A 13,541-nucleotide genomic window follows, 5' to 3' on the forward strand; every position below is an offset into this window, starting at 1 on the left:
GGAACTCCTCTCTCCAGCGGCTCTGTAAAAGCAGCTCGGTCAATAGGGGAGCACGCTGGCGAGGTCGAAAACAAAAAGGTTCCTCCAGCTCGCTGATTTCACGTGGGGGGGTTCTGCACGCGGGGCTCCAGGGCCCTGACCTCTGACCCCAGCTCCTCTCCGCGCTCTCCTGGTGCCGCGCGGCCACTTTTTACCCAGGATCCCTCGCGCGAGCCGCGCTCGTGCCGAGCTCGAGTCGTCCTTAATCCTCCATTCCCCGACTTCTATCCCCTCCCCCACCGCCAGCCCTGGGGGAGGATTCTCCGGCGGGGAACCCCTACCCCACCCCCATCCCGAGAGCCCGGCCGTGAGAGGCCGGGTGGGGCGGGGAGTGCGGAGCCGGCCTCCCCTGCTGGGCCGGGCCTTCGCGGGGAGAGGAGGGGAGTCGAGTTCAGGGGGCGGCCCGCGGCCTGGCCCCGCTGCCCCGCCCCCACCGCCCCGCCGAGGCCTGGACCTGTTGACTGCGATTGGTCAGCCTCGTCGCGCGCCCTCTCCCCTGCCCGCTACAATCCCGGCCTTTCCGCGGAAACGTGGGGAGGAAATCAGGATGGCAGTACTCTCCGCCTCCCTCCAACTTAATTTTTTTCTTGGGGAATGAGAAAGCAAAGCAGTCTCATCCGCGGCCCCATCTTTACTCATAAAGTACAGTCAGGCGCTATTTAAAGCCTCTTTCCCAGACCAGCTACCCGGCTCCGAGTCCCGGCCGCGCCTTCTCCCCGTTTGCCCAGCTTCGTCCCCAGCGAATTGTGTTGCTTTTCTTCCCTAGAAGCTCCCTCGTCCACCTTCCACTTTATTTCCGTCCCGAGAGGCATGAGATAAAACCTCTGACTTGCTGCGTGCTGCCGGACATTGTCCTCTTCTCAAAATGCACTGGATGGAGTTTTTAACAGCATTTACAGGAGGAAATAGAGAGTTCGTGTGCCAGTTTACACGACAAAAATGTTTAAAAAAAGCAACCGGAGATGTATTTGGAGCGAAAGGTTTTACTGGACTTGCTGTATTTCCTTCTAGATTTTGGGCTTCTTGAAAAATATTTTCCAAGGGGAAATAGCACATTAAAATTAAGGTGAATGTAAAATATCTCAACCACTTACTAAAACAAAGGAGAAATTTAAAAAATATATTAACAAAATAGCGGGATGGCCGCCACAGCGAAAGCTGGAGTCGCCGAAGAGAGCGCCTCGGGGTCGGAGGAAGGAGGAAGGAGGGCCAGCCGCGAGGGGAAGGAGGCACGAGGCGAGGGCTGGGCCGGGCCGGGCCGAAGCGCTCGGGAGGGTGGTGGCTGTAGCGCGAGCGCGAAACGCGGCGGGGAGGGCCGCAGTGGGTGGGGGCCGGCCTCGCGGCCCGCGCCGCCGGGGAAGCGGGAGCCCGGCTGCTCTCTCCCGGTTGCCCCCATTGTTCGGGCCTCGCGCTGCTTAGCGCGGAGCTCGTCCTTCCCGAGGGAGGGGTCCTGTGGCCCCAGTGGGCCCCCACCTCCGCCACCCCGAACTGCAGTGCTCTGGCCAAGTCGGGTCGGCGCCGCAAGTTTAATTATCACACTGGGCCAGCAAGGGGTTCCCAGCTCAAGATCACGTAGGGAGGAGGCTTTACAACGTGCTGCTAAAGTGGAGGCAGCTGGGCGAGCCTGCAACTCACACATTAAAAGACGAGGGAAAGCAGCATAGATAGGTTTATAAAGCGGTAACTAGATAGAGACAAGTGGGGGCTTTTTTTTTTTCCTGATCCGGGAAGTTAGAGCAGGTTATATCATTGTAAATATCTTTTAGTGTATGGATTCGAAGAACGAACGTCGGTGTTCTAAGGAGTTCGGAAAAGCACGGTTTGCTGTCTCTATTTGCGATTTATTCAGCTCTTTGTTGTATACAAGGAGTCGGATATTAAAAGGAAAGGCTGAGCAACCCCTACCAAAAACAGGCTTAATTTCTTAACATGAAATGCAATTTTCAAAATACCAGTGAAATTCAAAAGGGAAAAACGTGTAATTTGCTTTTAAAACACGTTTTGAAAACAATCGCAGTCCACCTACGAAACTGCCTGTTTTCCTTTGTTAGGCATGTGGAAACAGTATTTCTGGCTAATGTCACAGTTTTAAAAAATGAAGATTTCCAACAAGTGCTTGCGAGTCTTCAAGACAAGACCAACCAAAGTCATCCTGCGTGAAAACTCGTGAAGAAATAATTTCAATCCTTTGGTCCAGACCTTACTAAGGCAAAAGACTAATTTCAATTTAGATTTACAATATACTTTGTGGAAATTCCTTCTAAAATGCTCATTTCTAGTCTGTGTATTATGCAGCACTGTTTCCCAAGGTGGATTTTAAAAAACCAATTAGAATTGACCTCTAATGGAGTATTATATTTACACGTCATCATGAAAACATTTGATAAGAGTTCTGAATTACAAGAAAGAAGTTAACAGATGATGTTCATAAATAGCATCTGTTTGAAAAGAACTTTTCAGAATCAGTTAAAGGTAGTGGTGGTTGTTATTTTTGTATTTGAAATGTTATAGTAGTGGTTTTGCATTTGGGCACTTTCATTTTGCGGATCTTTTTCCCAAACTTGCCTTTCCTCATGAACATAATTCAGGTATTTTGAGGTATAGGGCGAAATTCTTATGTAAGAAATCATTTGCAATGTAATTATGGAGAGGTTAGAACATAAAAAAATAGGGGTGTTGAGAATTAGGATTCTCAATCTGTTCATTCCTTCCACACTCATCCTCCTATAGTCTTCCTCCCTGGCTACTTGGATTCAATTTACACTTTTATTTATAAGTCTTTGAATTTTTAGACTAGCTTTATAAGTTTGGGTTATGTAATTGGTTGTAGAAGGTGAATCTTTTTACACCTTTTAGTTTCAGGAATTTTGGGGGCATTTTCAGGCATTTAAAGTAAAAAAATATGTTAGAAATCATGATATACTTGTGAGAAAAACAACATGGGTGGAAAAAAAGGGCTCGAATGGGGGTGGGGATGGAGAGGGACATGTAGCATTCCTGGCCAGTCTTTGTAATACTTCTCTTTAATTTTGTCATTCTTGTGCTTGCACCAAAGATCATTGCTTTTTTATTTGGAGTAAAGTGCCACCATATAAGAATTACCTGTATTCTGGCTCTTAAGCACCACAGTAAAGTAAGACTGACAAAAAGTGATCAGTCTTACGTGTTTAATTCGAAAGGAATGTTAAGCTTCCTAAGATTCACCCTATGGGGCCATGTTGGTCCTTGGCACTGTTACTGTACAATTTCAAGAGGTAAATATATGCACTATAGATTAAAAAAATCTAATGTGCACTAGGCAAATAGTTTATTAATTGAAAGAATAAAAAAATTAATTTGTCAGCCTCATTCTTTCTGACACACAATGCAGTTAATTAACATATTCTTGGGTCTGTTTCTGGATTTAGTAAGCAGTGGCCCCTTTCAGAGAGGGAAGCATTTAAATCTTAAAAAGTTATCTTCTTTGGTTCAAATAGTATTTAGCAATTACTTTTAATTTTTTTTCAGTCCAAAATGTTTCATTTCTTTCAGTGTTCTCTTCCATTTCAAAACTGATTTTCCTCTTTTCCAGGTCCAGAATCTTTTCACTTAGATAACCTTACTGTATCCTATAAGCAGATACCTAAATATGTCACTTTAATTTACACTTCAGTTATAACAGAATCGCAAATCTTAAGTCAGTAAAAAAATGGGAACATGGACTTTACACTCCTTACATCATTTTGATGATACTCTGAAAAGTCAAAATAACACCTTTAACTATTAAGGAAGTTTAAGTAAGCACCATGGAAAAAAATAGTCCAACCATGAAATATTATTGAGGTTTATGTAATGCTTAGAAGATCTACAGGCATCTTTTAGATATTATTTTTCTACTGGTAGTTACATGGTATTTCACCCCAAAATGTAAATACAACCAATATATAAAAATTTTATAGTAAAAGGAATGGCTCTGAAGCCAAAAACAAGATTAATTAAACCAAACCCTTTAAAGTCAATATTGGGCCTTGATTTTTAAAAAGATTTTAAAATTTAGATTACATGCAATTTAAATCTCAGAATTACCTAACTAAACTTTCCAGCAATTAAGTGTATCTAACAATAATATGACTGATTGATTCTAAATTAGAGTCTGTTTTGTGAGAAAATAACTTTTATAGGAAAAGGTGGTTAATATTTGAGAGCTAAATAGACAATTCTAAAATACTTTATAAATAGGAACTCTTCACCAACATTAATTTTAACTATTGAAAATCTTTAAAGAAACCAATTTACCTGAAAATTAAACATTACTTAAAACTTTAGTTTGGTTGTGTGTACGAAATAAAGTTTTTCTTTACTCAAAAGCTCAGACTGCAATTGGCTTTAAGCACCAATAATGCATATCAAATGAGTACTGTGGGCCTACTATGTGCAAGACACTTACTAGGTGGTATGGTGAGTAAAAAAAAAATCACCTAGTAGGATTAACATGCTTTGTTAAATGGAATTCCCCAAAAGTCACTAACAGAATATCAATCGGAAACATAATTAAAATGAACACCTTTTAGTGAAAATTACAATAGTATGCCATGATGTAGGTGCCAAGTGTGAGTTTGTATCTGCTTATAAAGATACAACACACACTTATTGTGGGATAAATAACACAACTAGCTTCAGAAATACTTCAATATTTTAATCATACTTGCATATACTATATGGCTCACAGGAAACTTTTTATGTGAAAGGTAAGAAACCTTGGTTATCAAATGAGCAAAACAAAATTGTATCCAGAGATTACTTTATGTAAAAGAGGTTATAACGGAAAGTTTGTACAGACCATAAGAAATTGCTTTTTTTTTCTCCAGCTAATTTATCTGGAAACAAGATTACAGTTTCTGATGAAGTTTAGTAGATGAATTAATTTTAATAATTCCTTCTTGCTTTAAAACTCCAGTATCAGAGCTGATATATAATTTTAAGCACTTTGTGGAAGTCAATAACCTAAAGAAAGTGCATCCAGTCTTAACATATTAGAAATATATTTCAATTTTTATATCTCGTTATAGCTTCAACAGTGGATACAGTAGGCTAAATGTAATATGCACAAACAAAAGGCAAATAAACCTTTAATTTAAAAAAGAGATAAGCAATATTAGCCTATGAACCAAATTTGGTTTTAAACATTTCTTTCATACTATCTACTTACGTAAATGATTATGGAAAAGCAAATCCAAAAATTTGGTTCCTAAATTGAGGAATAAAGAAAATTATAAGAAGATATATTACCCATAGAGAAAAAAAATACAGTTTCCCATTATAGTAGGGTTAGAGGTTACATCATAAAATACTTCACTTGAGTTTTTTGTGGTTTGCCTCAGATGATTAGTTCAGAGAAATAGATGAGCCAGTACTGAGTTAACTGCTGTTCAGTGAAGAAGAATTCTGGTGACGACAGGCTTTTGTTTTATTCTACAGGTACTAGACACACTTTTTCAAAGAAAAGTTTGGGAATGTGGAATCACATTTGAAGGGTAACGTTATTTTAAGACTGAAATTGTCCTTTTCTTTGAAGTTATCTTATAAATCCCATGGACTTCTTTTTTTAACATTACCATGTATTTTTAAAAACTTACTAGAACTTTAACAATTTTGGGAATTTAATTATATGTTTTATCTATGGTAGGGTATGAGAATTAGTATATTCAGCCAATTGTCATATATATGTGTATAGTGTTTGTGTATATGTGTATCACACAAAGGACAAATATAACTTGCTCACTGTTATATTTGCTGTACCCAAAACAGTCCCTGGCTCACAGTAAATGTTTAATAAATATTTACTGAATGAATAAATAATTATATCTGAACTATCTTACTTGTTATTCTTCCTTTTCACTTACTGTTTCATAGAAATACATTAAATACACTTCTGATATACAACAAAAATATTCTGTCTGGCACATTAATTAAAGTTAGAATCAGCTATTTACACCCATTTTTTTTGTTTATAATTTTCTTAACTGCACATTTAATAAGATAAATGTCAGTTTTAAATAATAGGCCTGTTCTTATGAAATACTATATTTTCTCTACTTTCCTAAATTTTGAAAGTCTCTTACAAATGGTGATTTTTTTTTTTTGGAAATAGTGTTTACCTGTGTTTCTTTATTAAGTGTTACAGAATAAGGTAAAATACCCATCCTTCTTTACATATAAATTAGTTCCATCACAAGTACTAAGTTCCAACACATTAAAAATAAAATGAATGTATTTTTAAGTAATTTAGTCCATTAAGGTTTCACTGCAGTGTTTGAGAAGGGAAATTTCACATTGATTTTAACTCAAAATTACTCTTCATTAGGAGTTTGAACCTGAGGAATAGGATGTTAAACTGGTATCCCTTGTAAAAGGGTAAAGATAAAATATGTTGTTAAGATACAGAGTATAGTTTTTTTGAAGGCAGTTTTAGTTTTATAAATATCAATGACATTTTAAGAACATAATTATTATGCGTTCAGAAATTTGTTAATTGTTGCCATACCACAAAAAGGAATTTGCATTTTATAAGTATATAATCTTTGGTCGTATTATCTACATGCACTAAGGTAGTTAAAGAGAAGTCTCATTTTTATGAGTCTCTTTGATGTACATTTTTTCCCTATCTTACACTTTTAGATTTCTGTTACTGTAGGTATCTCACTTAGCTTGTAGAATGTTTGAAAACATTTGCTAACGTATGCTTGCATATCTATTACAATTCTTAGAGTTCTAGCAACTAATTTTAAATTAAAAAAACAACAGCCATGCTACCATTATTTTGTTTTATTTATGAGAACATTTGGAATGCTTTTACAGCTTAATTGTCCTTTGGTACTGAATAGGAGAACTTGGTTTCCTTCATCCTTTACCACTGTATAACTGCATTTTCTAGATCTTCACATTACATTGCTAATTTCTGATAAACAACCATTTTTTTGTACCTGTGAGATATCAACCAAAGTCATGAATTTGTTTATGCCTGTTATTTAAAGTGTTATCTATATTTCTGTTTCATGCTAAACTCTTACAGACACTTTTTGCTTAAAATCAATGTTGGGCTTACAAGGATACATAGGGAATAGGGCAACAGTGGATGATTTTTAAAACTCAAAACTGCTCAGTATCTAGCTAATTAATATATTCAGACAGGCCTAATCCATTTTCTTTTTGTACATGAGGAGTGAGCTCCAATTTTTCTGCCACTTAAATGACCTTAAAAAAAATGACCTTAAATTTTCAAGAGTAAATTTGGACTACCAAGCCACATCAGAGAAATCTTCAATCACAACAGGACTCGTCTCATGCTGTCATTTTGTGACCGACTAGAACATGCGTTCCTTAATACTTTAGCGTCATCTAACTGCATTTTCCAGATCATCACATTATATTGCTAATTTCTGATTAACAACCTTTGGTACTCCTACCTACACAGCAAATTGAGGATTGGTCTAGTATAACCCTAACTCAGGCTTTTGACCTTCGGTCTGTGTTGCACTTTCATTTGCCACTGGGGCCGATGTGGTGTGTAAATGGGCGTCAGATTTAGTGGCACTTCCACTGGGTGAACTTTGGGTAGAATCTAGGATGTGAATTTAATGGGTAGTGAGGCTGCGGCAGTACAGTGAAGTTAGCGTGGCCAACTGCAGGAAGCCATGATTCACTGCACCCTTCATGGAAGCTGGCAATCTTGCCTAAATCTGGCTACCTATGGGCCAGTCCTCGAGGGAAAATCCGGCAGTTAGGTTCTAGTGCAGTAAGACACCCCCGGGGTAGTCCCCTCGAGCCGCTTGGAAAAATCCCTTCCATCCCCGCGCATCCTCCTTTGCTCCGTCCCTCCGAGGCCTCACGACGCGCACACGCAGCCCGCGCGACAGGCGCTGCAGAAGGCGGCCCCAAAGTCCCCGCCCCTGCGTGCGCGCCCCCGCGCCCTCCGGTTGGCTTGTTCGGGCCTCAGCGCGCCGCCGGCTCCACTTGCCCCCACTCGCTGCACACCTCAGCGGCTGCGAGCGGCGCGGGGGAGGGGAAGGGGCAGGAGGGTAGGCCGGGGCTGCCGGCCAGGCGTGGCGGCGCGCACGCAAGCCTCGCCTCTCCTGGGCCTTCTACACACCAGTTGTCGGGCGGGCGCGCACGCCGAGTGACGCTCGGAGGAGGAAGCGCAGCCCCCTTCCCCTCCCTCGCTGTCTCGGCCCACCGGGAACCCGCCCCAGTGCGCCTGTGCGGAGGCCTACTTGATTATGTGTGCCCTCTGCGGGCTCCAGCGTTAGCTGCCGGGTGGAGGTGGGGAGGCAAGAAGACGAGGAGGCGGAGGCGGCGGAGGACGTGGTGGAGGGAAGGTGGGGGGAGTCAGCAAGGACATGGCTCCTGACTCCTGTACGGAACGTGAGTGACTGAGCGGCAAAGCCTGAGTGAGCGAGCGGCCGAGAGGCGGGAGGGGGTAGAGGGCGCCGGGAAGGGAGTGGGGGCGCGGGTGGCTGTGCGGGTGTAAGCACTGATTGGCTTGTATGTGTTTTTTAATGGTCCCCCCAACTCCCTCTTAGATGGTCTCTAGCGACCGGCCCGTGTCACTGGAGGACGAGGTCTCCCATAGTATGAAGGAGATGATTGGAGGCTGTTGCGTTTGCTCAGATGAGAGAGGCTGGGCCGAGAACCCGCTGGTTTATTGCGACGGGCACGGCTGCAGCGTCGCGGTGCATCAAGGTAAACACCCAACCGCCCGCCGGGCCGAACCCGGCCTGCTCCCAACCGTCACTGCTTCCCCCCACTTTGGCAGCAACTGCCAGTTCTCTCCCGCCCCCGCCCCGTGCCGCGGCCCTGGATTGACTCGGAGGGTCTGTGTCGGGGTGTTGGGGGGGTGGGCTGTGCATGTGGAAGAAAGTGCGTGTGGCCTGGACTGTCATGTGATTCCACACTCACTCACTCAAGTGTCATTTTGGCCGCCGCCTGCGCCGGGAGCCTTGGGTCCGGAGACTTTCCGAGGCGGTTGGAGGCGAGGGAGTGCGGGGCCGCGGCCAGCCCCGGGGAGCGAGGTGGGGGGCTGGCCTGCGTCCCTCAAGGGGCGTCAGGGTGGCTGTGGGCTTGGGGCTGCACGCGGAGCTCCCGCCCCCTCGGTGCACACTCCGCTCTGCCGCAGTGTGTCTGGAGACTTCTGTGGCATGCAGCCTGGCTTGGGAGCGCCACTCGCTGCGTCCGGGACAGTGGGGGAGCTCGGGCGCCTGCCATGCCGCTCGAGATTAGGGCGGGCGGGCGCTCGCTGGTGCACCCCAGGCTTCCTGGCGGAGATCCTGCTGCTGAGGACTGGGAGCTTCCTGCGAAGACGGCGGAAGGCCGCCGCGGCAGTCGGGCTGCTTGCAGGAGCAGCTTTGGCTGGGCTTTCCCGGGGCTGGTGGATGAGGCTGGTCGGGGCTGCGTCAGGCTAATTCCTCAGCCCAAGTGACTGAAGAGAAGAGGAGGTGGTGGTGCCGCCGGTGACTTGGGGAACATCTTAGCTTATTTCTGGGTGTTTCCAATCGGTGAGTTTTTTGGATATACAGAAATGCCGAGGACACTAGTAAGATAGTTTTCTGGCCCTTGGAAGTTTCTGACTCTTTCTGTTCACGTGGTAAGAAATAGAGGCTGAAACCAACCAGGTAAATTCTTTGGTGGATTTTACACTCTCCCAGTTCTTCATCCACCGGCCCCCGTTTCCCATTTCTGAATCTGGCACTGAGTGATGAGGATGTTTAAGTTGTGTTTTGGAAAGGACGTTACCAAACGAGAGAGGAAAGTCTGATCAATGGAGGGGCTAGAGTGCATCTTTATAGAATGAAATCTCAGAACTAGGGAGGGAGACTTATGAGATAGTGAATTAGCTACCTGAGAATGCGGTTGTTCTCAGTTTCTCATAAAGTTTGCAAAGTTGCACACCTTACTTTTTTAAGGAGTGAAAACTGTGTGTCAAACTAGGTACTGATATTAAGGTCTTAAACTGGTATACAGTATTTCCATTACTGTGTTCATTTGTGGAAATACTTTTTAGGAATCAGATGATAAAATTACCAAGTTTTGATAAGCAGTCTCATCTCCCGATGTAGAAAATGTTAACTTAGATCTTAAAATATTTCTGAATTAAAATACAAATATTTGGACAGTGATGCCATATTTCTTGGCCAATAAAAAACATTTTTACTTGGAGATACTTATAAATTTTAAGAGGGATTAGAAGCTTCAGCCTTCGGAGTTTTAAAAATTTGGGCTGATTTTATATTCCTTAAGTGCTCTCCAATATTTAAGATACTTTCAGATTTCCTCTCACCAAGCCCTGTAAGAATGTCAATTGGATATTAGTGTTCTTAGGTTTTTGGGAAAATTTAAATTTTGAGTTAATAAATATTAATTTGAAAACAGTTTTTCAAGCAATTAGACTGATTTAAATAGGTGATACTTGGTCACTTCTTGGAATGTTCACACATATGTAGAAATAAAAATCCACCTTACTTTTTTTTATAATGGTTTTATTGATACGTAATTCACATACCTTACAAGTCACCTGTTTAAACCAGTTAAGTGGTTTTAGAATATTCTTGGAGTTTTGCAGTCATTACCACAACCAATTTTGGAAACTTTTTTTTCCCCTCACAAGAAACCTTGGGCCCATTAGTGATTACTCTCAACTTCTTCCCAACTGCCCCAGCCCTAGCAACCACTAGTTCTACTTTCTGTCTATGTAGATGTGCCTGTTCTGGACATTTTATGTAAATGGAAGTATTCCACTTTTAACATTATATTCCATTTTCTTCAGTATCTGTTGGTCATTTTGAAAGTTGATTTGGACATATATTCATTAGACTTATCTAAAATGCTTCCTATTTAAACTTCAGGACATAGGAATGAATTAATGAATTTCTGAGTTATTTATGTGTTAATTTTACCCAATATTTTTCTTGTCTTAAAAAATTAAATAAAATTGTAATGTTTATAGTTATTTAAATGAAATAAATGATGGCATTTTAACATTTTTATTAAAATGTCATACTATTTTAATTAGGTAATAGGTGATAAATACAACTTTTAGTTTTCTACAAAGCAGGTGGTTTACATGAAATTTGAGAAGTAGTTTAATAGGACTTGAAAGGGTCTTTGACTTTTCATGATTTTTTGAATCTTAACATATTTTAAAACATTTTATTTCCCAACAGCTTGCTATGGCATTGTTCAAGTACCCACTGGACCATGGTTTTGCAGGAAATGTGAATCCCAGGAAAGAGCAGCCAGAGTGGTAAGGACTGTTAATCAAAAACATTAAAATACTTCATTGAGTAGCTTAGAATAGTACATACTAATGTTTTTTTTTTTTTAATTTTTTATTAAGGTATGATTGATATACACTCTTATGAAGGTTTCACATGAAAAAACAATGTGGTTACTACATTTATCCATATTATCAAGTCCCCACCCATACCCCAATGCAGTCACTGTCCATCAGTGCAGCAAGTTGCCACAGATCCACTATGTCCCTTCTCAGTGATACACTGTTTTCCCCGTGATCCCCCACACCATGTGTACTAAACATAATACCCTTCAGTTCCCTTCTCTCTCCCTCCCCACCCGTCCTCCCACACCCCTCCCCTTTGGTAACCACTAGTTCATTCTTGGAGTCTGTGAGTCTGCTGCCATTTTGTTGCTTCCACACTAATGTTTTAGTTTGAAGGGTTTTCAGTTTTTGATCAAATATTGAATTTGAGCCAAATACTAACTTGTTATTTTAAATTTATTTTATAAAACTTGAAAAATAAATTGAACTACAGTAAGTATATGTTGATGGATCCTTTGAACAGATAAAACAAAGTTGTGTTTGGGCTTTAGCCCTACCTACCTATTTGAAGGTTAAGTTAGCTAATCACAGAATATAATGGCAGTACTACATAAAGAAGTTATATTGATAATTCTGTTAGGTTCTGTGTAATGAATAAACACACAAGAATTTAATGACATTCTTTTTACTACATCTGCACATGTATAATTTAACCTTGGACACTCAGTATTTTCAGACATTCATTTCTTCTGGCAAAACCACATAAAAAACTTCACCAGCTACCTTCTTTCTGAACACTTTTGTAAACCTCTTGTAAGAATGAGGGAGGAATGCTTATTCTTTCTGGCCAAAAGCATTTTTTACAAATGAATTTCTGGAAATACCAGGGAGAAATACATTTACTCTTCATTAATTATAAAAAAGTATTACCATTTGCAGTGTGATAGGTAGTTCCTTTTGGTGTCAACTAGAGAATTTGACAGAAGGTAAAAAACATTTCAATTTCTCTACCTTCATGTATAGCAAAAAGGGAAGCTTTTTTTGTGTGTGTGGGCAGTTTTTAATCAGAAATAATGACTGAATAGCCTATCTAGAATTGTAAAAGTCAGAGTAATATTCTGTTGATGTGTTTTGTTGGTGTGTGAGAATGAACTGTAGCAGAATTACAGCTATTCTAGTGTTAGAATAATGGGAATTAGCAAATGGGGAATGAAATCAATCACATAAATTTCAGGACCTAAAGTATGCAGATGTCTACTCTATTTCTTCCCCCTCTTTTTAGCATGTTATAGTTTGGGGTTGATGGGTGATCAAGCAAAGGAGGTTATGCTCTAAAAAATTAGTAAACACTCATAGTAGGTGAGGCTGTTCCTGGGGGTATCACAGTAGATTCAAGGCCAGAGAAAGATTACAAGATAGGAAGGTGGATATCAAGAAAGGGAAGATAAAGTGGTCATAAATGGGGAATGGTAGAATGACAGCAACATTGCCTCAAATGCCACTTGCTGCCTGTTTCTGTTCCTTTATCTTTGAGGGCTTGGTAGAAATATCCACGTGCATAAGGTAGTGTTTTTAAAAGGTATATTGGAGAAAACATTTAATTTTGGCCTAATTTGGTAGGATGTGGGTGCCATTAGGTTTTTAAGAAGAGACACTACCTCCTCTAAATTCCTGTAGTGTACAGTTACAGAAAGTAGGGTCCTTTGTAAAACAAAAATTCATGCCAAGCTTAAGTAAATAAGCAAAGAAAGGGCTTTTCATTATAGGAGCCAAGAAGCCTAACATGGAAATATACCCATGACTTAGAAAGGGAATTGAATTAGTCTTACTCTTATTTCTGCTTTTCTCTGTGTGTCTGCTTCATTCTTTTTTTATTTCTGCAGATTTTCTCTGCTGCTTATTCCAACAATCAAGAATTTAGCCTTTTTGAGTGTGTTTACTATCTGTCAGATAACAGTTGCTAAATATTCTACACCAGTTATCTTTTAGCATCCCATCAGATCTGTGAGGTAAATACTCAGTTATTTTCATATTATGGTTAAGGACATCATAGTTTTTAAGAGAAATACATATCTAGTTGGAGTCTGGGCTGTGATTAAATTCTCAACCACCATATTATATATTGCCTCCGGTGGTGAAAAATGGACAGACTTCAGCTCCTAGTGTTTTCTGTCTTCTGTCTCAAGAGACT

At 41.0% G+C, this 13,541-nt stretch overlaps 1 protein-coding gene across 7 annotated transcripts in view; it reads left to right on the forward strand.

The window, feature by feature from the left end:
• The first annotated feature begins 8,292 nt into the window (after positions 1-8,292).
• Positions 8,293-13,541, forward strand: part of MLLT10 (MLLT10 histone lysine methyltransferase DOT1L cofactor) — a 288,476-nt gene continuing 283,227 nt past the window's right edge. For 4 of the 7 annotated variants that reach the window (XM_036880905.2, XM_057498272.1, XM_057498273.1 and 1 more), the window contains exons 1-3: positions 8,318-8,465; positions 8,598-8,757; positions 11,235-11,314. In XM_036880905.2, the coding sequence (XP_036736800.2) occupies positions 8,598-8,757; positions 11,235-11,314 (240 nt within the window). In that variant the 5' untranslated portion in view covers positions 8,318-8,465. Of the gene's footprint in view, positions 8,466-8,597; positions 8,758-9,106; positions 9,570-11,234; positions 11,315-13,541 lie in introns of those variants that run through there. The other 3 variants (XM_057498271.1, XM_057498277.1, XM_057498274.1) reach the window with 3 other exon arrangements.

The sequence above is a fragment of the Manis pentadactyla genome, chromosome 3 (assembly GCF_030020395.1).
Source record: "Manis pentadactyla isolate mManPen7 chromosome 3, mManPen7.hap1, whole genome shotgun sequence".
NCBI classification, from domain to species: Eukaryota; Metazoa; Chordata; class Mammalia; order Pholidota; family Manidae; genus Manis; species Manis pentadactyla.